Source organism: Brassica rapa, chromosome A10, assembly GCF_000309985.2.
Source record: "Brassica rapa cultivar Chiifu-401-42 chromosome A10, CAAS_Brap_v3.01, whole genome shotgun sequence".
NCBI classification, from domain to species: Eukaryota; Viridiplantae; Streptophyta; class Magnoliopsida; order Brassicales; family Brassicaceae; genus Brassica; species Brassica rapa.
In genome coordinates, this window is record NC_024804.2 from 12,870,910 (window position 1) to 12,894,538 (window position 23,629).

Genomic DNA, 23,629 nt, shown 5'->3' on the forward strand with positions numbered 1-23,629 from the left:
GCAATTTTACTTCATTTTCACTTTTACTCCATTTTAGAGGAAAAAATGGAGTTATACATTGGAGATGCTCTAAGGGCATCTCCAACCCTACTCCATTTTCTACTTCAAACATCATTTTGGAGTAAAATCTTCTCCAACCCCACTCCATTTTCAACTCCAAAATGGAGTAATGACTAGGGTTACTCCATTTATGGAGTAATCTTACTTATTACTCCATTTTGATGTTGAACTTTTTTTATTTGTGAATTGGTCCTTTAAATTTTTAATGTTTTTATTTCTTACTTAAATAATATTTTAAAACGATACAATAACATAAATAAACAAGATATTCCATTATTTAATAATTTTACATAAAAATATATACTATAATCAAAAAATAATAATATAAAATAAAGATAACATAAAAGGATCTATAGTTGTGTTTCGCTATTGTGAAAAGACATGTTTGGTTCTGGAAAAAAAATTTGCTACATGACATCAAGACTACATGTATAATTTTACATAACATGATAATTAAGGATGAACGTGAATTTGATGCACCAACTAAACTTGGAAGAGAAGCTACACTTCCATATATCAAAATTACATAAGATGAAAATGTATGATTTCAAAATTTTCTTCGATTTAGGAATATCAAAGATAAAGAAGCTTATGTTTCATTACGAAATGTATTAGTTGATCATTGTGGGAAAAATATTCTAATGCCACTATTAAACCAACTTATATACTGTCTTTTATTTTATTTTTATGATTTTTTGTATTTTTTAATAATAACTGTTTAATTTTAAATAATTTTTTAAGGAATTTTTGTAAACATAAATTAGTTGGGGTTAATTAGTAATTTTTTATAAATATAAAGTAATATTAACAATTATTAATAAAATATATTATTTTTGGAGTAGAAAATAGAGTAATACATTGGAGTAAAACTTTACTTCATTTTGGTGTTGCACCATTTTAGAGTAAAATATGGAGTAATACATTGGAGATGCTCTAAGACCACCGTTGTCAACAAAAAAAAAAGCAAAAAAAAGATGTCTAAAACCACCATATCATAAAAGCTTTAAACATTGATATGATGACTCTAAATATAGTGAATGTTTGTGTGGCATTTGATTCACCATTAAACAATAAAAGTACATTGTTTTAAAAATATTGTAAATCGCACCTCTAAAAATATCTAGCTGTATACATGTTCACTCTAAATATTTCATTTATAAGATTTTTAGACCATAATATCTAGCTGGAAAGTATGCTTCAGCATTCAAACTGTCAAAATTTTAGAACAGATTGCAAGGACCTGATTACGATGATAAAAGACTCCAAAGCATGGCCAAACTTTTCAACGGAGCTGGAAGTCATTCAAATCATCCTGATGTGTTATTCGGATTTCAAGATCATCTACGTGCCAAGAACGCAGAATGAGATTGATGATTCTTTAGTTAGGAATGTTCGATCTTTTCACAGATTACTTTGTTTTATTGTTTGTTTTATTCCAGTCTGGTTACCCAGACCACCTCATGTTTGAGTAATAGAATAGCCGTTTGTTGCCAAAAAAAAAAACAGATTTTGAAATCCGGATTTGATCAACAATTTTACCATTTTAATTTTACCTTTTAATTAACGTATAATATAAGCGCATTTAAACACACAAGAAAAACTTTCCAGCTTAAATGACGCAGATCGGTGACCCAACAAAAAACGAAAGAGGTCCACAGAGCATTTTAAACACCAGTCAAAAGCTTTTGTTGACATATAATATATACTATCAATCATCATATGTGTATAATGTATTACACCGCGAAACCCCATCTTCTTATAAATTTCGTTTTGCCAAGTTTACTTTATCACATATCGGAATCAACTTTTGTTTTTATTAATATACATACTAGTATTATTTTGTTATAAGAGCAATTAATGTTGGTTGGTGGAGACAAAGAGGATCTTGGAGATAAATATGGTAAAGAAGTAAGTAGTAATAGAAGGTGACTTCACGCGTGTGCCAAGGAGATGTTTGTTGTCCTCTGGGGGACACATTTTAGCCTAAATTAAGATGCTCTTAAGTGACCAAGTCAGGACCACCTAAGCGGGAAGATAGTCTTAATTCGAACAATGGAGTGTTGTTTATTTTGGAGAGTTAGAATTGCATGTGTCAAAAACTGGCTTCGACCCTTGGCTCAAGAAAATATATATGTTTCAGAGGGGTTTGAAAAGACCAATTACAAGATACCTTTACACAAAAAGATAATAGACACGAAAAACGATCAGAAGATGTTAACAATTACAGTACATATTTCGTCCACTCAACTTCGAGTCTAAAGAGAAGTACACATTACTCGTCTGTTCTTAACCACGTTCTAACTATCCGCATGCAGCGACGTAGACGGAGATTATAGTGTAATGGTGTAATTACAATATATTCCCGTAGTATTTGTTCTTAAACAAAAGAAATAAAGTCCTAGTCTTGTTAAGAACACAAAAAGTAGATTTGAAATATGTTCTATAAGCACATAATGGTATGCATTTATTACTATATATTTAGATACACTGATACATGCAATGATGGAGTACGGCGGATCCCTGTAAAAAAGAATCTAAAAAGATGATAGTAACAAGCTGGCAAGGTGGAAAACTTGACACAATAATTTTGGTTCAGAAAAAATAATAAATAACACCATCAGAATTCAGTACCGGAATATGGATAATAAGTTCCTTACTATTATAATTGATTTCCAACAACAATTTTTAGACCATAACATAACATTTTACTAATTTAGTAAATAAGTTGACCCAACAACATTATATGTTTACAAACTTACAATTGCTAACTTTGATCAATAATATTTAAATCATTCAAAATGGACATCCAAATAATCGATTTGACAAAGAAAAAAATAATATATATATATATATATATATTATTTTTTGTGAAATCTCGGATAATCTCTAAAATATGTGAATCTTAGTCTTATTTTTGGCATATGGCAAAATTAGATGTTTGATGGGTCTACCATGTTGCTTGTTGTGTGTTCAAAGTGCATAAAGCTATAAAATCCACTCTGTTTCTCAGTGTCTTTGTGAAAAGAAAAACAACTTCACGTGAACGATGTGAACATTTTTCTTGTTTTCATATAACTATAGAATCTTTTGACTTTAATAGATTATAAAGTCTTAAAGATGAACTAAACAAAATCTCAAATTTATGCAAAACCACGACTTATCTATTTGTCTATTAGTTTTTAAGACAATCAAACATGTCTGCCCAGATGGGTTATGTTTAAAAACATGGTTCTTGTGAATCCAATTCCGATTTTAGTTGCCTCAAAAGAATGAGATTCATCATGACAATGGGTCACCTGATAACATATAAAAAATGCCCTTTTATTTTTCAGATTCAGGCTATTGAGGGTCCAGAAACCAAAGATTTTCCCAGCTAGAAAATAGATCAACATTATGCATTACTCTTTAAAACACATTTTCACTTTCTTTACATCCTAAAGCACATCTTGCTTGTTGGGCACTTTTACGGACTCCAAAAGACTATTTGGACAAAATTTCCCTCCTGTCTAACCAAAAAAAAAAGAAAAATCAAATATTGTTGGGTTTGTTGATAGTTAGGATAAATAGTTAGCTAAAAGAGACAATCAAAATATGGTTGAGGTTTGTTTTACTTCTTGAAAAAAGAAATATAGAGACCCAACCAGAAAACAAAAAAATAGTTTAGTTAGATATTTCTTATGTCATTATTTTTCATCCCCTTGTTTTTATATTAGCTTTTTCTCAAAATTGATGTTAATTTGAATATAATATTTATAATAAATTACAGATCTTTTTCTCTATATTTTAACTTGCATTTTCGTATATATATTTTATATATTTAACATTTATAAAAAATAAATGTATCCATGTTGAAAAGTGTGAACGAACAAAATGCGGACATATATAAAGGAAAAACAATGTTGAAAAAATGTAGATTTGGAACGTGAAATAATTTGTCTTTGGTAAATTCACAGCAAATAGCTGAGTTGGTACCTAAAATAAAATCAGCAAAAAGTGAGTTCATATGTGGATAGTATGATAAATATTAATATTGTAGATATGAACGGAAAAACTATGACGGACGAGTTGTGGATATCAGATTTGTAGACATATATTTTGTTATTTTAATGAGTAAGTTAACTCTTTTGTATCATAAATAAGTTGTGGATATCAGATTTGTGGATATATATCTTGCTACTTTACCGAGTAAATTAGTGTTTTTGTTTTAGTTTTGCCCTTGGATGAGAGGGTTGTGTACATGATTTCGTGGACAAAATTTCTAAAAAAAAAGATTGATAATGATAACTAATTTAATCTAAGTTAAAGGGAAAAGAAAACAAAATCTAAAAGTTTTCTATGTTGGTAACTGATATCTCTCACTATTTTAGTGAGTTTTATCAATTATTTTAGCTTATTTAGATCATTTTAGAATGTATTTAGAAATTTTGAATGCATATATTTGTTGTTCATTTGTATTTGAAAATTTTGTAGTGCACAATTAGAAGTTTGGGGGTGTAAATCAAGAAGATTGTTCCAGACCTGGGACTTCATTATCACCTTGTGCTAATAAGAAAATCAGGATGAATTTGCTTACATATGTCTTGTGTTCACCAGGTTTTTGATCTTATGAGAAAACTCGGTTGCGGCTGAGAAATCACAGAATGAAGCTGTTCAAGGACATTGTGAGTAACTTCTTGGAGAATTGGTTAATGCCTACATATTATGGAGTATGTATTGTTACTATTGTACAAGATCTCTTAAAGTTACCATATAAATTTAAGAGATCTTGTACAATACCTATTTTTATTGATAAATCACACATTCTTTTTGTGTGCATTATTTACATTTTATGTATTCAAAAAATTGATTTTTGATGAACATTAACAATGAAACTCTCCATTTCTTATATCTATTTGTGATTTTTATTAATTTATATGTTGCTATTTTAGTTGTGATTAGTTGTGATATGTCATTACCCATAATTCCTTATATAAAAGACTAAGAGTTGCGATAATTGACAACCAAACATTGCTGGTTAAAATGACTAACACCAAAAATTGCAAAAACTCATTACTAAATGCTATAATTACCAATAATTACAGGTTTATAACAAATGATTGCAATATGTCCATCACTGTCAAAAAAAAAAAGATTGCAATAGCCCATCACCAAAAGATGCAATCACGAACAATTGCTTTGTTTCATTTAATCAGTTGCAGTTTTTCATTTAGGTAAATGTAGTAGTTCACTTAAATGATTTAAAAGAGTCACTTAAAATCTCTGAGAATTTTTTTCGTTTAAGTGTGTAATTAAAGATTCAATAATAAATAACACACATATTAAACTCAAGCATAAATTTAAATGTGCATAAATAAACATAATTGTTTTGGTTTCACCAAAAGATGCAATCACGAACAATTGCTTTGTTTCATTTAATCAGTTGCAGTTTTTCATTTAGGTAAATGTAGTAGTTCACTTAAATGATTTAAAAGAGTCACTTAAAATCTCTGACAATTTTTTTTCGTTTAAGTGTGTAATTAAAGATTCAATAATAAATAACACACATATTAAACTCAAGCATAAATTTAAATGTGCATAAATAAACATAATTGTTTTGGTTTCTCTTTTGTTAATACTTATATATTAATAAATAAAGTTATTTAAATATGTTTGAACGTTTTTATCAGAAATCCGAAAAACAAACCAGCCTAAAATGCACCAAAACATCTTATATATATAATAGTACGAAATAATTAAATTATCCAACAAATCAAATTATCCAAATATTTTAAATACATTTAAGATTATTTTAAAATGTATATAAATAGATATGAAAAACTCATTAAAACCTATGCAGTTTTTAGAATGAGTATAACCATTTTTAGACATTTTTATAACCTATTAAATATCTATGTAATTTTTAGATTATAACCTATTAAATATCTATGTACTTTTTAGAATAAAAAGACACATCTTCACTCTTCAGACATGAAAAATGTATTTAATAGAATCCAATTCTGATATTAGCTGCCTCAAAAGAAAGAGACTCATCATGACAATGGGTCACATGAAAACATATAAAAAGGCCCTTTAAAATTTTCAAGCAATCAAATATTTTCCCAGCAAGAAAGTAGACCAACATTATACATATATGGATATAAGATATATAAAATATTCACACTTAAGAGTTGGCAAGATCATTGCTACACCATTAAACTAGCTACTTTCTTTAGACGACAAAAAAAAAAACTAAGCTACTTTAAAGAGAGATCTTTGCTGCTTTCTTATTTCCTGCAAACTATCTTTCTTATCCTAGGCTTAACATTAACTTTTTCACATACTTGGAAGTAAAAATATTTGGGTAGGAAGTAAAAATATAAACTTCAGACCCGCCCAACAGGTGAGAGTGGGGCTTCATACCCGATGGTATTGCCATTAGGCACGGTTTCCGCTCTGGCTTTACGTTCATCACATGAGCTTTTTTGCTCAAGGGTGATCTCTGTCATTTTCCTACTCTCTGCAAGTGCCATACATATGGAGAAAGCTTGTAGCTGAGAAAGGGATGAATCATAGACAACTGAATATAACCCTTCCTTGATTGGTTTATAGCTCAAGAATGGATGTTCTTCTGCTTGTTCTCCCTGAAAAAAGAAACGCAGGAATTTGATGATGAAACAAACATTTTGGTTTTGATGTGGAAGAGAGAGCAATTCGATTTGGGTCTGTACCAGAAAGTAAAGCTCGAAACGGTTTGAAGAGGGTGGTGAGTTTGAGGTTGTTGAATTCTTGCATGAGTTGTTGTGCTGGTTTGTAAGGATTATGAGATTGCAGCCCATATCCCAGCCTCCACAATCGCAAGAACCACCTGTTCTCCATCGCTGGATCAAAGACGACGGGCCTCCTTTATGAGGCATACTGTGAACCCCGCTTTGAAGTATGACCGTAGCACTAATGTCTTGATCAAAAGCCCTATCTTTGATTGGATCTCCGAACCCTTTACTGAGTGCAGTGTGATCATGAACCGTGTTTACTGATGCCCTCCTGTTAAACCATCTTGGCATCTTCACGATGATCGCAGCCAGCTCGTTTTTCAACTGAACATCAGACTTTTCCGTGCTCTCTTGATCAAGTTCTACAGAGAAGAGAACAAACTCTCTGATGAAACCAGACCGGAAAGAGCTAGAAACCCGCATCTGAGCAACAACATCAGAGATGATACCATGAGTTTGGCCTCTGCTTCTTTGGTTTAACCATGCGCTATTTCTCTTATGGTCTTTGATAGAGAAGAAACTATAAACGCTAGTGCATTCACCCTCATCCGAGCTTCCCATTTTCTTTTGGGTGGCAGCAATAATGTCGGTTTCTTTGTTCACTGCAAATGTAAAGAGTGGCTGATTGTTCTTAACTGTTACCCGCAGAACAGCTCGAACCATGGATGATCCTACCTTCTTCTCGTGAGCTGAATCATTCACATTTACTGATCTGCAACCTTTGATACCCAATTTTATTCTTTGAACACCTTGACCTCTAGGCCCCTCCACAGAATTGTCGGAGTGAGTTGCTCTTGGCTTCAGTAGAGGTTCTAGAAACCTTCTTAAATGGCTTGTCGTGGTTGTATCATTTTCGCTCGGTTTGTTGCAGTTTAAGCCGTCAACGCCAGATGAAAGAGCTGAGTTTTGTGAAACGGTCTTTGTGGAGTTAGCCATTGACTCTGGCTGGGTGGTGGAATCAGCAACTCGTTCACTGTTAGTGTTGCTGGCCTTACCCATACTGAAGCTAAGCCGCTGAAAAGGTGATATACTTCTCCCCTTTTTAGAGACAGGTTTGTGTGACGTTGAATCTTGTCTCTGGGCAGGCTCATCCCCACAATGTTTCACAGATAACAAAGATGATGCTCTGTCTTCTGAGATCTTACCTCTTGAAGATGTATTACTTGCTTTTGCTGAGAGTGGCACACACTGAGATATTTTAGCTGAATTCCGGTTCGGGTCCGCATCAGCCAAGGCAATGTTACTTTTTGCCGAACAGCCGTCAGCTTTACATGGCAAGGAGCAAGAATGTTGAGCACAGTAATTTACTTCAACACCATGACCTACGCTAACTTTATTAGTCGAACTTCTCTTGCAGGTCTTAGCCTCTTCTCGACCTAGCTTCTTACTTGAGTCATAGAGCTTAGCTTCCCCCTGCTGGCTTCGACCGAGTTCCCCATCATGATCATATCGCTTTCTTTCGCGTGACTTCTTCTCACTCTTCTTACGTCTACTACCATCAACCTTAGAGTTTACTTCCATGTTCACGCCAGCCTCTGAAGTTCCAAGTTTCGGGCCAATCTTCTCTTTCAGGTCCTTCTTCTCACATCCCTCTTGCGCATCAGTAATTGGACCAAGCTGCTCATCAGGTATGCCGAAACTCCTATGGCCTCTATGTTTCTTTTTCCGTGTACCTCCTATGGTTTCTCGATACTCTCTTACAGTTTCTCCACCAGGATTTGACATGAGATTAGACTGCCGTGAGCTACGATGTTTCCTTGGACGGTTATGCGCATTGCTTGGACCAGCAGACGACTCATCCCTATGCGGAACCAATGAAGCATCTGTCTGGTAAACAACCGAAGGGTATCTACTCTTCACAGGCATCATTCGGTTATGGCTATGCTGCCACTTCTGCAAGCGGTCCCAGTCAAGAACACCAACACTCAAAAGCTTCTCCTGAGGAGTATGAGTATCAGCTCTCTCCAAGAAAACCGGCAGCTTCGACATATACTTAAGAAGTTCAGGCTCATCACCAGCCCGACTCTCCGCTGGTTTATTCCTCTCCATTGGATAGTAACTAGATTCACATAAGCCTGCCTTGAATCAATCCCACTTAAGCACCAACATACCTTGATGAAATCCTGGATCATGAAAAATTCAACAAAAGAACCAAAAAATCAAATCATTAGAATCTTCTCGCTACATGGAAAGCATTTCAGAGTGCTCACAGCATCAAAATTACAAAAAAAAAAAAAAAAAAAAAAGTGGTCCTTGGTGGACACAGAAAAAAATGGAGGATGATAATCATCCATCTTTTAGATAATGCTAGAATACAAAAGCGCACACCTAACGATGGACATGGACCTAATCTCCCCGAAGAAACAGCTGAATCATGCCCCCCCTTTCCACATTTATGAGCGCACCTTTCACAAGCACGACAAATTAATATATTCAGATTCGATTCGATTCAAAGGTTTTTTGGCGGATCCACGATTTATACTTTGAATCAACCTAAATCGAAATAGTTCTCGGACGGAATCAACGATCAATGTCCGATTTGAATCGAAATCGATTTCCTAGGGTTTACAATTCGCTTAGCTACTCAAAATCATATTAACCTAGAAGAAATCACTTGCTTCTTATGATACGAGCTATGGATTCGTTTCTTCGCTTAGCGAAACGGCAAACACTTCGACCGAATCAAAGCGAAGAAACTTTCCCGAGAAAGTTCGAAGAAAAATTACCTCAGAACAACGAATGTGTGGAAAAATATGCAGATCGTCGGTGAAGGAGAAGACGATACACAGAGAGAGTCAACAAAAATTTCACTTGAAGAAGACGAAGAGAGTGATGAATCAGCAAAAAAAGTGAAGATCCGAAACAATAAAAGCTAGAGAGAGAGTGTGTGTGAGAGTGACTGAGAAAGTAGATGATCCGACGGTGGATAATGAATGAAAGAGTAAAACGTGCGGTTGAGATTGTATCGCGATTGAGGAAGGCGCGGGAATGGTTCGCGTGTGGTGGTCCCCAACATGTGTATTATCATTATGCACATGTTTACGTGTGCGTATTAGCCAAAGATTTACTAAAAACTGACAAAAATACAAAACTTTAGTGACTTTTCTTAAAGTTTTAACAATTATAGAACTGAACATACGGCATATAATGTAATGGTTTATCACAAAAGTTAAATATAATACTTGTCTCTTTTGTATACTTTGGAAAATTAATGACAATTATAATCGTAAGACATGATTGCATCACATGGTTCACATAAAAAAAAACACAAGGTTTTTTCGAAGGAAAAAAACACATGATTCATATCACATTTTTACTTTATTTGTGCAGATTTTACGTTATCTAATCATTTTATTTTTTAAATAACTCCAAAATTTCGGGGAAAAAACTCACTAAAGACTAGAATTTTGTTTGAACAAAACCATTTGTGTTGTAATATTATGGACAATTAACTTGTAAATTATATACGGCACAACACCGCACGACAATTTTTATACTTAAATTTCTGTTTAAAATATGACATATTACTAAGTGGACTCGTCATGGAATTATTCTTATTCAAGGTTATTAAAAAGACATGTAAAGTATATATCTGGTTCTAGATATATCTTACACGACCTGCACCAAAATAAATGCAATTGTGTGGTCAATTTTCTTTTTACCCTAATGTTGTTTGGTAAGAAAACTATATTATATACTGTGTATAGATCTATAAAAAAAGGTCTGTTGGTGGGATGATCGTGGGATTGATTTCACAGACTAATATGGTCCACTGACGCAGCTCACGATCAGAGGAGACCCGTAGTTTCCAAGAAAGCTTATAATGATAATACTTCTGTAATGTAATGTAGCCGTATTAATTCATTTGGAATATAAATTTCTGACGACCACATTATGTGGAATATTTAATTGTTAAAAACATCTCCAATGTAAAATTTTATTTTTCTTCCAAAATTCAAAATGAATTAAAGTGGAAATAGAGTAAAATTGCTCCAATACTACTTCATTTTCTACTTTATAATAGAGTGATGAACAAACAAAAAATAGATTATTCAGTAAATTTCATTATAGAGTGAGATATGAAATTTGGTTGATGCATTCCTTATTCCATATTCACTTTTACTCTATTTTAGAGAAAAAAAATGGAGTGGATAATAGCAAATAGCATGGAAGGTGAATAGGTGATTATACTATTCTAATCTAGTACTACGCTCCATTACATATATGGAGACATTCATGTCTCTTGTTTTTTCAAAAATTTCCTACAAAAACTGGTTTACATCTTACGATATGAAAGACATGTCTTTTACTTGGCCATTTTCTAATTTATATATTCGATTTAGGTCCTTATATTTGGATAGACAGACCATTTTCCGGGTGAGAATTAACATTCAGGAAGAATAATAATTCAACTCCTTAAGAACAAGATGGAATCACAATTCGTGGAGACACCCATAAAGGAATAAGAAAGTACTTTATCATTAGTGGATATTCATCATAAGCAAAACAAAGCAAAAAGATGAATGAAAGTAAGAAGGATATAAAAATAAAGATAAAGATAAAAGGACAAAAGATTAATCACTTTTTCTTTTAGTTTGTGTGCTCCATTGAGACTGAAGTTAAAAAAGAAAGTAATGAATCAAACGATCGACAGGGATATGATGTCATCAATTATTAGTTGATATCACCTTTGGATACGGAGGATCTAAATTGTATGTGTGTTACCTTGGTCAGTTTTGGTGCTTTGCTCATCAAAACTGACCAAGGTAACTTCAAGCTCTCACCTATGTACATCACAAGAGAAACCCTTTTGGTGCTTTGCTCATTCCCCGTCTTCTGTAACTTAATTAATGTACATCCATTGGAACTTGGAAGCTAAGCATTTACTGACTTTACATATTAAAACTGTAGCTCATCCTCATAGGACACAATTGTGATTGTTTTTTTTTTTTTTTTTTTTTTTTTGGTAAAAATGTAAAGATATTATTACCAAGTTTTTCAAATTTTTGACAGAATACAAAGATGACAAAGAGAAGCAGAGGAATTGAAGAAAAACAACTAAACAAAGACACTTCCTAGTCTAAAGCTGGCTGACACAACAGCATAAACCACTTACCAGAGGACACTACTCCATCAGCACTAACAGCTTACCGCAAAAGGAAAAACCACGGTGATTACGAGAGACGGAGCCCGGAAAAATTGGCCTACCCGATGAACCGCTCTTTAAGAATTGGTTTAGCCGAGAACAGCTCACAGCAGACCTCCAGAGCAGAAGCCAACACGGCCAGACAGTAACACAAAAGGCCAAGCACACCCACTCGACACGGCAGAGCATTTATTCGGAAAGAAAGGAGAACTCCCAAGAACGCCACACGCCATAGCCCTACACCAAGCAGGCAGAGAAAGCAAGCACCACCATACCATAGCAATAATGGACAGGAGACAGCCCCAGATCATGTTCCTGCAACGCACTTGCTCTGTATGCAACGCCACCAAGAAGAAGAGTCATGGTTGACTAATCTGATGACTATCCTCCTCTCACGCACCCACAACGGAGAACCCGCAGCAGACCTACCTAGCTTGAGACCGAAAGCATCCCTGGAGGCTCTCAAACAGAAAGCAAAAAGACGGGCTCGATGAACTGCTTGTTACAACATCCCGACCACGCTCACAAGGCCTACAAGAAGAGTGTAACCAACACTGTCGAGACAGTCCTAGGGACCACCGTCGACACTGGGAAGTGCCGGTCACCACAAGGCGTCTCTGAGGTGAGCTTAAGTCCGGAGACAACCCGAACAGTCTAAGCACCTCGCCTATAGCTGATTCCGAGAACCGGAAACCAATCTCTTCACACGCCTAAGGTTGAAATGGAGACACGGACCAACCTACACAAACTGAAACAAAAAGCAGTCTTCTGATTTGCAGCCGGCTGCATCACAGAAGAAACGGGATGAAGAACCGGGTAGAGGAGACTGCTGAGCGGGATGACGACGGAGCTGCCAAGCATGGCCATAGACAACCACACCGTTACATCAGATCCGCGTATCTCCACAAGCCAACACCAGTAACCCTAGCACGCGCTAGGCAAGCCACCGGAAGAAGCACGCCAACGAGGAAACAACACTCCAAAGCACTCACGGCGTCAGAAGAGAGTCGGTGGTCTACCGAGACGCCAAGGCAAGACCACGAAACAAACTATGAACACCACACCTCCGACGAAGACCAGAATAGAGCAGATCTAGTAGATCCACCACCGGAACAGAGAGAGGAGTCGGCCTCCTACCACCACGCGCCGTCACCTCCAAGATAGGGTAGATATGGAAAAACCCCCACTTGCGAAGCCCTAAAACGCCGACCCAGACTCAACCAACTCCTCTCTATCCTCATTTCAACACCAGAGAACCAAACCACAACCACCGGGTCCAGTCGCGACTCCGTCACCGGCGAGGTTCTTCTTCTAGGGTTGAACGCATCTCGGCTAGAGAGAAGGGAGCGAATCACAGGGTAAAAAACGGAAAAGAGGAAAGGGTAAAGAGAGAACCCTCCGGCAGCGGCTTAGACCGCGCACGCGCCGGAGGTATACCGGAGACCACTGAAGATTACGAAAGAGAAGTCGAGGGAGGGGGGGAGGAGAGAGAACCTTTCATTCTAGGTGAAGCAATTGCTTCTCAACACTTTCATTATGCTAACAATTGTGATTGTTACAAGTAAGTTTGTAAATGTAAGAACTATAGGAACACATTAATTATTTATACAGCGGTCACATTTGACATATTGTTGTTCAATTTAGGCGTCTCCCATTTTTGGTCCTCAGGCACATATATAGCCGTGGATAAATCACTGGTCCGTTCCCTTTACATCTATCTTCGGTTAATCGGTTATTATATTCCCGCCTGCATTCGCAAAATTTCAACCAAAAAGAGAAGTCACCAGATCTGAATCGAATAACTAAACTAAACATTCAGAAATGTACTCAAAGTCAAACCCCTGGCTTGTTGTCTACTTGTCAATTTCTAATGACTGAAAAGAATGTAAGACGTTTTGTTCTTCTGGCATCCGTTGAAAATATATGTTCTTTGAGCCAAGTCAAAATATCTTATCCAATGTGACCGAGAAAGGTACTTATTGCCGAACAGAATAGGTCAGATCAGGAGCTCCATTGTCATCTGCAGGAGGCTTCTTCAACTTATACAAATTTTATAACAGTGCCACCATCGTTGAGCAAGTAAAACAACTAAACTACATGCAACTAGTGTTTCTTGATTTAGAATATGTTTTAAACTACACCCAACTAGTATTTCTTGATTCAGAATATGTTTTGTAATAACCCATTCAGACTATTATTCGGAATGAAAGATGTGTGCACGTATGTAGAGTAACCAAGTTTTACATAGGACTTTGACTATTTAAAACCTCATTTAAATAAAATTTTCATATGAATGAAACTCACATGCATAAATAGTAAGTAAAAACTCAATAGATTTAATTACTTCATCTTGCCTCAGGGCATGATGGTATATACTAATTCAGGTCAATACAAATAAGATCGCAGCTTGAATCTTCAGTCTTGTGTATAATCCACTGGCTAGATAGCAACAAGCAAAGATGCAGACATAAAATCACATAGTGTTGTACCCATGACTTATCTTGAATATATATAAGACTGGAAAAGTAATTAACCAACATGACTGTAAGAAACATCTAAGTGATGACATAAGCATTGTTATCTTACCAATTCAGAAGGAATAACTTTTCTTTGCTAGTGTCTTCCAAGTAAAGGTCAGCTCAGGGTTTTCTGGAGATAGAAAACATAATTCTCATGTAAAAGAGAGTGCAGAAGAATCTAAGATTCACAAGCTAAGGCAGAGAGAGAGAGAGGGGAGATCATTGTTGTTCCAGATGGCTGGAGTTTTAGGACACATATGTGTCTGGATACTAATTTGTATCCATGTAACACCATTGGTGTTAGCTCAAGGCGGTACTCAGTTTGTGCATTATGACTTCAGGAAAGCAGACCTGTACCGTGATGGAATGGCAACTATTGAAGATGGCGTATTGCAGATTACAGGTAATACAACCAAGAGCACCGGTCATGCTTTCCACAAAACCCCCATGAAGTTCACAACTTCGTCTTCAAGTTTGTCTTCATTTTCAACAGAGTTTGTCTTTGCAATCCTTCCACTGCACAGCCCCATTTCTTTCGGTCAAGGTATGGCTTTTGTGGTAGCTCCTACCACAGACCTCAGGTATAACGGCACTGAAACTTCAGGGTTAGGGCTATTCAGCACAGCAAATGATAACAAAACTACAAACCACATCCTGGCGGTAGAGCTTGATACTAATGATAGCCCTGAAGCACTTGACATAAGTAGTAACCACGTGGGGATTGATATAAACAGCAAAATCTCGGTCGTATCTGCCAATGCTAGTTACTATAATCATACAGAGGGGAAGAACATAACCCTGCTGCTTGCTAGTGGAAATAGTATCCTCATCTGGATAGATTATGATGGAATAGAGAAGCGGCTTAATGTAACTTTAGCTCCTGTACCAACTCCAAAGCCAGTTTCACCATTCTTGTCAAGTTCCATCAAACCAAGGGTGCCTCTCTTGTCAAAAACCATCAATATTTCAGAAATTTTCAATGAAACCATGTTTGTAGGTTTCTCTGGATCCACAGGCACACTCAGAAGTGACCAATATATTCTTGCATGGAGTTTCAAGAAAGGTGGACAAGCAGAAAGCCTTGACTTGTCAAAGGTTTTGGATCCCCCAAATCCACCTCCACCACCTCCACCACCACCATCATCTCCGCCGCCACCCACTCTGCCACCAACCTCTCCACCAAAGTCAAGGTCTAAAGGCTCTAGCCTTGCTTTAATTCTAGGCACTACTATAGCAGGAACTTTGCTAATAGTACTAGGAGGAGTTGTGTATCTTCTTTACAAGAAAAAGAAGTATGCTGAGGTTCTTGAACAATGGGAAAAGGAATATAGTCCCCAGAGGTACTCCTTCAGGAACCTATACAAAGCAACCAAGGGTTTTAAGGAGAATCAGCTACTTGGAGCTGGAGGTTTTGGAAAAGTTTACAAGGGAATACTTCCCTCTGGTACACAAATCGCGGTTAAGAGAGTCTACCACGATGCAGAGCAAGGGATGAAACAGTATGTCGCGGAGATAGCTAGCATGGGAAGGCTAAGGCACAAGAACTTGGTTCAGCTCCTTGGCTACTGCAGAAGGAGAGGTGAACTGCTTTTGGTTTATGAGTACATGCCAAATGGGAGCCTAGATAACTACTTGTTCAACAACCAAAACCTCACTTGGTCTCAGAGATTGAACATAATCAAGGGAGTAGCATCTGCTCTTTTGTATCTTCATGAAGACTGGGAACAAGTTGTGCTACACCGAGATATCAAAGCTAGCAACATTCTTTTGGATGCTGATCTTAATGGAAGGTTAGGAGATTTTGGGTTTGCAAGGTTCCATGATCGCGGCGAGAATCTCCAAGCCACGCGTGTGGTTGGAACCATTGGCTACATGGCTCCAGAGCTAACTGCAATGGGTGTGACCACTACCTGGACTGATGTCTATGCCTTTGGAGCTTTTATACTTGAGGTGGTTTGCGGAAGAAGGCCAGTAGACCCTGAGAGACCCCCTGAGCAAATGATTCTACTTAAGTGGGTTGCTATTTGTGGAAGCAGAGATAGTTTAATGGTTACTGTTGACAGTAAACTCGAAGGAAACTTTAAAGCTGACGAGGTCAAGATGCTTTTGAAGCTAGGCATGCTTTGTTCTCAGAGCAACCCAGAGAATAGACCAAGTATGAGACTTATAGTACAATATCTTGAAGGAAATGTCAATGTTCCGAGCATATCATATGATACAGCTGGATTTGGTATGCCAAATATAAGCAATGAAACTGTAACACAACAGCCTGAAACCTCCTCATTAGCTAACTTCTCTTTTGAAGATGTTACAGTCCTATATGGTGGTCGTTGAAGCCTGCAAGCAAACTTTTATTCTGCTACAATGTTGTGTCTCTTAAGTGAATGATTGTATTGTGATTGGTTGTTGAATTTACAATAACATACATGTTTTTTTTGTAACATTTCACTTCAAGATTTTAGATTCAATCTCTTCCAGACTAAGACCCTTGGTCTCAGGGACTACTAGAACTACAAACAAGAGTGATACCAATGCTATGGCTCCAAAGAGAAGGAAGAGATTCTCTGCTCCAAGATATTCCTGCAAAGGTGGCATGGGAGCCAGAAGTTACTGATAAACTTTCAAGGGAGTTTTAACCAGAGGGAGCATAAGAGAGAGATACCTTTAAGGGTGAAAACGCAAAGGTGACAATGGCATTGGATCCAAAGTTTGTAAGAACTGCAAGACTGATCCCTCTCCCTCTTGTGCGAAGCGGGAATATCTCTGACACCATTAGCCAGCTGATTGGTCCGAATGAGATCTGGTTCCCAAGAACAAACAGTCAGACACCTTTTAAGGGTGCTACTTCTTGAACGATCAAGATAACACTATGTAGCCACAGCTACAAAAAAGAGCTAGAATACAAACCTGGTAGCAACCAACATAGAGAAGCAGTGCACCAACTGCTACAAGAGGAAAACCACCGAGAAACTTGTAGTATGCTGACAGTAGAAACAAAGAAATCGCCTGGAATTTTTTGGAACATACAAAAGAAAAAAGAGTAAACCAATGTATCAATATGAAACTTTAGGCAACAAAAGAGTTAACTCATACAATGCCACTGACGCCTCCAATCAGTAAGGGACGTCTTCCAAGATCATCAACTTTAGCAACAGCCACCCATGTCATCAGTAACTGCAGAGGACGTACGTTATCAATTATATAGCATACACAGATACTTAAATAACAAAAGAAATGAGCACCTTGAAGACACCAATGATAACAGAGACTCTAGTTGCATCAGCAGCAGCAGAGAATCCAGCAGTCTGAAGAATCGAACCCGCGTAATAAAGAACACTTGGCTGTCCAGTTATCTATCAAGATGATGCAAGAGTATAAGTTGAAATCTCACATTCATCCAAAGACCAACCAACAAACGAAGAAGAATCAATCACCTGCTGGAAAAGAACTAAACCACCACCAATAGTCAGAGCTTTCAAGTTAGGCCCTTGGAACACTTCCAAGAAGTTCCCCCCAGACTTCTCCTCATCTTCATAAGCCGTTTTCACAGATAACAACGCATCATCCACCAGCTTCTCCGACAGTTTATCACCCGGAGGTCTTCCACGTAGTTTGCTGAGTGCAACCATGGCTTTGTCTTTGTATTCTTGTAGAGCGCCTTTGCCTTGAACAGCTCTAAGAAGCAGCCAGCGAGGAGACGGAGGGAGGCTCCACATGCCTAGTCCCATGAGCAAAGCAACAGGGGTACCGAATCCGTACATGTATCTCCACCCTCCGACCACATCAATCTCAAAGCTTCCAACAGAAAAACCCAGCTGTGCAGGAAGAGGGGTTAAAAAGAGTTCAAATGAAATTACATAGAAAAAGGAAGAGATGGGATGTGTACCAGGATGCCTAATACGATGAAGAGTTCTTTGAGAGATATAAGAGTTCCACGGATTTGAGATGGGCATGTCTCAGCTATATAGAGTGGAGCCCCATGCATTGCCTATCAAAGGAAACCAGTTTACTGTAAGCAATCAACAAGGAAACAAGACAAGGTTCCAAGAGCTCACCAAACCAATACCCAAGCCGTAGAGAAGCCTTCCAAGTAAGAGAACATTAAGATCAGGGGCGCAGCCAGTGATCAGAGACCCAAGGAGATAGAGACCAGCAGCTATAATAAGTTCCCGTCTTCTTCCTTCGTAAGAAAATGGTAAGAAGAAACAGAATCAGAGAATTGGAACCAAGTTACAAAGAAGGAGAAATCAATAAAAGAATAAAAGAGTTACCAAGGAAATCAGCAATGCCATAGACAAGAGTTGAACCAAGAAGGGCTCCATATAAGGATCCGCTAACCTACACAACAAGATACATATAAGGACTATAACTTTTCTGCTAAACTCCATATGGGAGAAGCATCTCTAGATAATAGCATTACCACAAGTCCAAGCTGAACAGGTGACAAGTTAAACCATGTCGTTCCACTGAGCGTAGCTGACTGTTTCAACACCATAATAACGATGTTAGGCTTTGTAGCTAGCAGCTAACAAACAAAAGAAGATAACTTAATTCAAAACCTGAAGTGAGAGGGTAGCACCGGAGGTTGCTCCAATATCATACCCGAACAATAGCCCTCCCAAAGCCGGGAATATAAACCTAAGATTCAAGCAAAAATGACTGTTAAAATCAAGTGTTAAGCCTAAAGCTCAGTCTAGCTAAATACTTTTTTTTTAACATTTGATAATACATAAGCCATTGCTCACAGATTAAGATAATTACACAAACAAACCAAACCTTTAAACTAGCTCAATGGATCGAAAAGGATCAATACTTACGGGAGTATCACAGAAGACCAAGAAAATGACTCAGGTGCATCAGAAGCAACAGAATCAGCTACTTCTCCACTGTCGGCTAACTCTCCTCCAGTCCCAACTCCGACCTACCCAAGAAAACCAAATCAAACATTTTTGAAAAGCAATTAAAACCCATGAAACCTGTCTTGTTCTTCACCTGGAACTTTTGTCGGTGTCTAGGGACTAAACCCAGTTTGGGTAGTTCCTTGGAACGGAGGTAAGAAGAGTCAGGCCTGGGTTTGAAACAGGAGCCGAGGAAGGCACGGGGACAAGAGTTCTTGAACTGGTTTAGTTGCAAGGGTCTGATGGCGAAATGTGACTGAGTTGAGATAGCGAAAGCCATGATCGGAGTGAGGATTCTCCCGCTAACTTTGTACGCTTATCGCTCGTCCTCTTGATTCTTCAAAGTTTTATTTATTTATTTAAAATAAATAATCAGAAAAAAAAAATATTGTGTGGTGTGTGTATGTTTTCTTTCCCGATTCATAGTAAGGGCAAAAATGTAAATTAGTTAGTAGGGTTTTTCTTTAATAGTTTAAACTTCTCCGCCATTCTTAAACCTCGTGGAACAGCAGAGTACGTGAACAGCAGGGTCTTTCTTCGAACTTTTCTCTCCTTCCGTGGAGGTAAAATCGTATCTTCCCGTGTTTTATATTAATTTTTTTCTGGTGTAATCCCCTGTTTTTTTTTAATTTTAGAAGGACTCATTTTACTTCCCGTGTTCTTTGATTTTGGTTGGCTCTCTCAGTCATTGTTTGTAGCATAATCCTTGTTGACTGATTGATGCATACCTAACTTGGGGAACAAGACAGTTAGGAGGATCCGTGTGCGTGGTGGGAATGTGAAGTGGCCAGCCTTTTGAAGCTCGATACAGGACACTTCTCATGGACTTGAAGATTCTTTCTGCAACCAAGAGAGAAGGAGAGGTTTGGTTCTTTATGTTGATCGCTTGGTTTCTGACTGTTTTTTTTTTTCATAAACGGTCCCAACTGATTGGTCTCACTTTTAATAACAGTTTCGCAGTGGAATGTTGCTTGCAAGTATCGCATCAAGGGATGACAATGTGGTTGCGGGTTGCGATGATGGGTAAAACACAATTAATCATCACATCTTATTCGGTTGTTTTCTCAGGCTCTTTATTTCTGTTTGATATGAAACAGGTAAAAGAAGAAGAGTACTAGTGCTGCATTAAGAACCAACGGATTCAAATTTGTAATTTCCATTTATTAACTCCATTGCAACCAATGTATTGGAACAAAGCCAAAACAATGTTATGTACATTAAGAGTTTGCATTTATTCAGTAGAAAGTCTAGCGAAAAAGAGTCAGATCACATAAGGCTTCTCTTAGAAGGTAAAATCTCCTTTGGTCTGCAAAAAAAAAAAAGTAAGAAGATATGTGAGCCAAGTGAAATGTTAAATCCTCCATTATCAAGAAGTTGGTCCGACCTCAGAGAAAAGAATGTTCTTTTCGTTGATTTGCATAACCCCAGCTTTGAGTTTGCACTCCCACTTGTTCTTACGCTTCTTTACCTACGGTACGGTAGTAGTTGAATAAAATGGTATTTAAAGTTTAAGAATAACGGTAGTAGTTGAATAAAATGGTATTTAAAGTTTAAGAATTTGCAGCAGCAACGAAGAAATAAACCTTACATAATCAAACTGACACATGATCAAATGCGGAATATCCTCATCATCATTGATATCATCTTCCTCATAATCATCATCCTCGTTCAAACTTTCATCATCATCATCTACATCATCATTCAGTAAAAAAGGGTAACACTTTCTTCACAACAAACCCACACATATCACATCTGAAACTTTACCATGAGGAGCAAAAGCGCTTGGCTTTATATCATCACTAGCACCATCTTGCTGAGGAATGTAAAGTCCTTCACCCTCGTTCTTTATCGACATCGAAAGCTCCTGAAAACGTTTTCAATAATCCGTGACTCAAACACAAGAACTATCTATGACCAAAGAGAACCATACCGTGGATGGAAACTGCGGATCAGAGTCAATCCCACTCTTATTCTGAGCATATCCATGCAAAGGATTTGGATTCTGAATCGGAGGAGAAGATGTTTCTATGGTTCCTCTTATGACTCCGGCTTGTATCATCTTCCTTCTCCAAATCTATACACAAAGAGTATCATAATCAGTTTCGAAAAACCCTAACTTACAGCTTAAGAAAAGCCAAGCAAGCAACTTCGGAGGATTATATATGTAAAGCGAAATCAAGATCGATCAGTTGAGAGATTGTCAACTAACCGAATGAAGCTCGGTAAGAACAGACTCATCGAGTTCTCCAGTGAAGACGAGGTCGTTTCGAGACTTGCTGATAACATCGTTGGTGATTCTAATGTAGGCGTCGCTTGTATTGCTCGCGTCCATTCCGAAACAGTCGACTCTGAAGAAGAAGAAAGGAAAGCGAAAGGATTGAAAGTTTTGAGGGTATAAATAGGTTGCGGCCGCATCACACGCGTATTTATAATCATGATCATAAGCTGTAAAGTCGGTTAATCTTCCGAGCCGATTATCTGAAGCATGTGGGCTTTTTAAAGCCCATTTTCACCCAGTCAATAGCCCTTTTGTCTTCCAAAAAGTCTTAATCTTTACACTCGACTCTTTTAATTACTCAAGTAGTCAAGTGTAGTCTTTTACATGGTTTTTGTTAAACAGTGTCGATCTGGTTATTTTTTTTGTACTTCAATTTTTGAAGGATGTTGTTGGATCATTCCATTTATTTCTTACGTTACTGAGCTTCAATATTTATCATATATGCATATGTGTGTACAGTATGATATATTGTATTTAGTAGAGCAAATTGTAAGTTCATTATTGTATATACTAGGGGCATTGCCTCCGCACAAGCACGAGGTTGTGGACAGAGTTTTTGTTTCATCTCAATATTTGTTAGGGTTATTGTAGTTGTAAATTTTGCGTTTTGAATTGTTTTTCAAGTTTTTTTTTATTGTTATAGGGTTAGAGTTGTGATGATGAACTGTGTATGCATTGTTCTCCACTTATGAAGGACTAAACTGTGTTAGTAATGTGATTGATATATTTCGTGTTGTTGTTTGCTGTGTCACTGAGACTTATTGTTTGTTTGTCTTCTTAATTTGTTTATTGTACTGTTGAGAGTACATAAATTATATTAAAGTTGTTGAATATACTTTTTGTTTCTGGATATTTTTTCTCCAGTTTAGTTATGTAAGTTGTGTGCATTAAGTAATAATTTTTATTATCCTTATTATGTTTGTTAATGTTTTTATTTTATTTTTAAATTTGTTGCTCTTACCGGACCTTTAAAACAAATACATGAAGACTTGTAAAAATAACTATAAAATGATTGATAGTTCTGAGTATTTGAGCTTTAATGAGTTTTAAATGAATTTATGTATTTTTCATAAGAAGACAATATCATTGGCATGTTGACATTGGGCATGTAAGCTATTTTTATAAGACAAGAAAAGTGAGCATGTGGAGATGTTGTTGCCGCCTTTGTGTCTGTCGGGATTGTCTCTTGTATCTCTTGTTGTGGCTGTGTTTGTTTATCTTTTATTTGATGAATAATATGTAAACAAAAATCATTGTTAGCTGTATTTATCAGAGTTCATAACTTACTTTGCTTTTTTTGTTCAGGTAATTTCACTGATCTTGGTTGTCGTCTTCGTCTTCTTTGTTGCGAAAATAAGTTTGTAAATTGTTAAATAGCTGACCGTGTAGTTTGTATTTGTTTAGCTGACTCGATGTATGTGTCGTTGCGAAAATAAGTTTGTAAATTGTTAAATAGATGGCCGTGTAGTTTGTATTTGTTTAGCTGACTCGATGTATGTGTCGTTGCAAAAATAAGTTTGCAAATTGTTAAATAGATGGCCGTGTAGTTTGTATTTGTTTAGCTGACTCGATTTATGTGTCGTTGAGTTTTAGCTGAGGTGATTGGTTTGGTATATTTGTTTTGAAGTTTATTTCTAAGATTAGACAAAAAAAAAGAGGTGATCATTATTGATTCGTCTTTTTTGAAATTCTAGTTTTTGGTGTTTTGATTGTTTGGGTTGTTTTGGTTTTTTTTAAGCTGTAAAATAAAAGTTTGTGTAAAATTAGTTTGATAAGTAAGGGATATAAATAGACGACCACAAAATTTGAGTAGGAAATATTTTTGATTATTGATGTTAGCACAATATAGATAATAATATAAAATAAATTGTGTATTGATTGTTTCTTACGGATCAATGAAGAGACGGACAACGACTCGAGTTGTTTCTTTCAGCCTTGGACAGAACGGATCATATGTTACTAAATAATATAAAATTATA

The 23,629-nt window shown here is 36.7% G+C and overlaps 4 protein-coding genes and 2 long non-coding RNA genes across 7 annotated transcripts; 3 read left to right on the plus strand and 3 right to left on the minus strand.

The window, feature by feature from the left end:
* Positions 1–193: 193 nt before the first annotated feature.
* On the plus strand, positions 194–6,299 carry LOC117128972. Its single transcript, XR_004452498.1, has 2 exons — positions 194–5,165; positions 5,201–6,299. It is a non-coding gene; the product is annotated as an uncharacterized LOC117128972 (long non-coding RNA).
* LOC103845328 lies at positions 6,171–9,687 on the minus strand. 2 transcript variants are annotated; one of them, XM_009122163.3, is made up of 4 exons: positions 9,536–9,660; positions 9,138–9,214; positions 6,768–8,932; positions 6,171–6,680 (listed from the first exon to the last, which is right to left on the minus strand). In XM_009122163.3, exons 3-4 carry the CDS (start codon positions 8,856–8,858, stop codon positions 6,423–6,425), a joined length of 2,349 nt encoding a protein of 782 aa, XP_009120411.1. In that variant the 5' UTR covers positions 8,859–8,932; positions 9,138–9,214; positions 9,536–9,660; the 3' UTR covers positions 6,171–6,422. The 2 variants fall into 2 exon arrangements, with proteins under 2 accessions (XP_009120411.1, XP_009120412.1); XM_009122164.3 differs by lacking the exon at positions 9,138–9,214 and having other exon boundaries at positions 9,536–9,687.
* A 21-nt stretch (positions 9,688–9,708) lies between these two features.
* LOC103845330 (putative L-type lectin-domain containing receptor kinase II.2) lies at positions 9,709–17,065 on the plus strand. Its single transcript, XM_033282087.1, has one exon. It carries the CDS (start codon positions 14,709–14,711, stop codon positions 16,806–16,808), a length of 2,100 nt encoding a protein of 699 aa, XP_033137978.1. The 5' UTR covers positions 9,709–14,708; the 3' UTR covers positions 16,809–17,065.
* Positions 16,842–19,730, minus strand: LOC103845329 (D-xylose-proton symporter-like 3, chloroplastic). Its single transcript, XM_009122165.3, has 13 exons — positions 19,467–19,730; positions 19,292–19,395; positions 19,034–19,112; positions 18,895–18,954; positions 18,746–18,812; positions 18,530–18,654; positions 18,361–18,462; positions 17,909–18,289; positions 17,717–17,827; positions 17,568–17,648; positions 17,382–17,480; positions 17,137–17,274; positions 16,842–17,054 (listed from the first exon to the last, which is right to left on the minus strand). The coding sequence occupies exons 1-13, from the start codon at positions 19,650–19,652 to the stop codon at positions 16,920–16,922; spliced, it is 1,668 nt and encodes a 555-aa protein (XP_009120413.1). The 5' UTR covers positions 19,653–19,730; the 3' UTR covers positions 16,842–16,919.
* Positions 19,731–19,829: 99 nt separating this feature from the next.
* LOC103845332 lies at positions 19,830–20,936 on the plus strand. The gene is made up of 5 exons (XR_628513.3): positions 19,830–19,935; positions 20,058–20,235; positions 20,325–20,395; positions 20,470–20,878; positions 20,922–20,936. It is a non-coding gene; the product is annotated as an uncharacterized LOC103845332 (long non-coding RNA).
* On the minus strand, positions 20,511–21,940 carry LOC103845331 (transcription initiation factor IIA subunit 1). The gene is made up of 6 exons (XM_009122169.3): positions 21,582–21,940; positions 21,303–21,446; positions 21,137–21,236; positions 20,961–21,061; positions 20,757–20,840; positions 20,511–20,678 (listed from the first exon to the last, which is right to left on the minus strand). The coding sequence occupies exons 1-6, from the start codon at positions 21,702–21,704 to the stop codon at positions 20,655–20,657; spliced, it is 576 nt and encodes a 191-aa protein (XP_009120417.1). The 5' UTR covers positions 21,705–21,940; the 3' UTR covers positions 20,511–20,654.
* Positions 21,941–23,629: the final 1,689 nt, after the last annotated feature.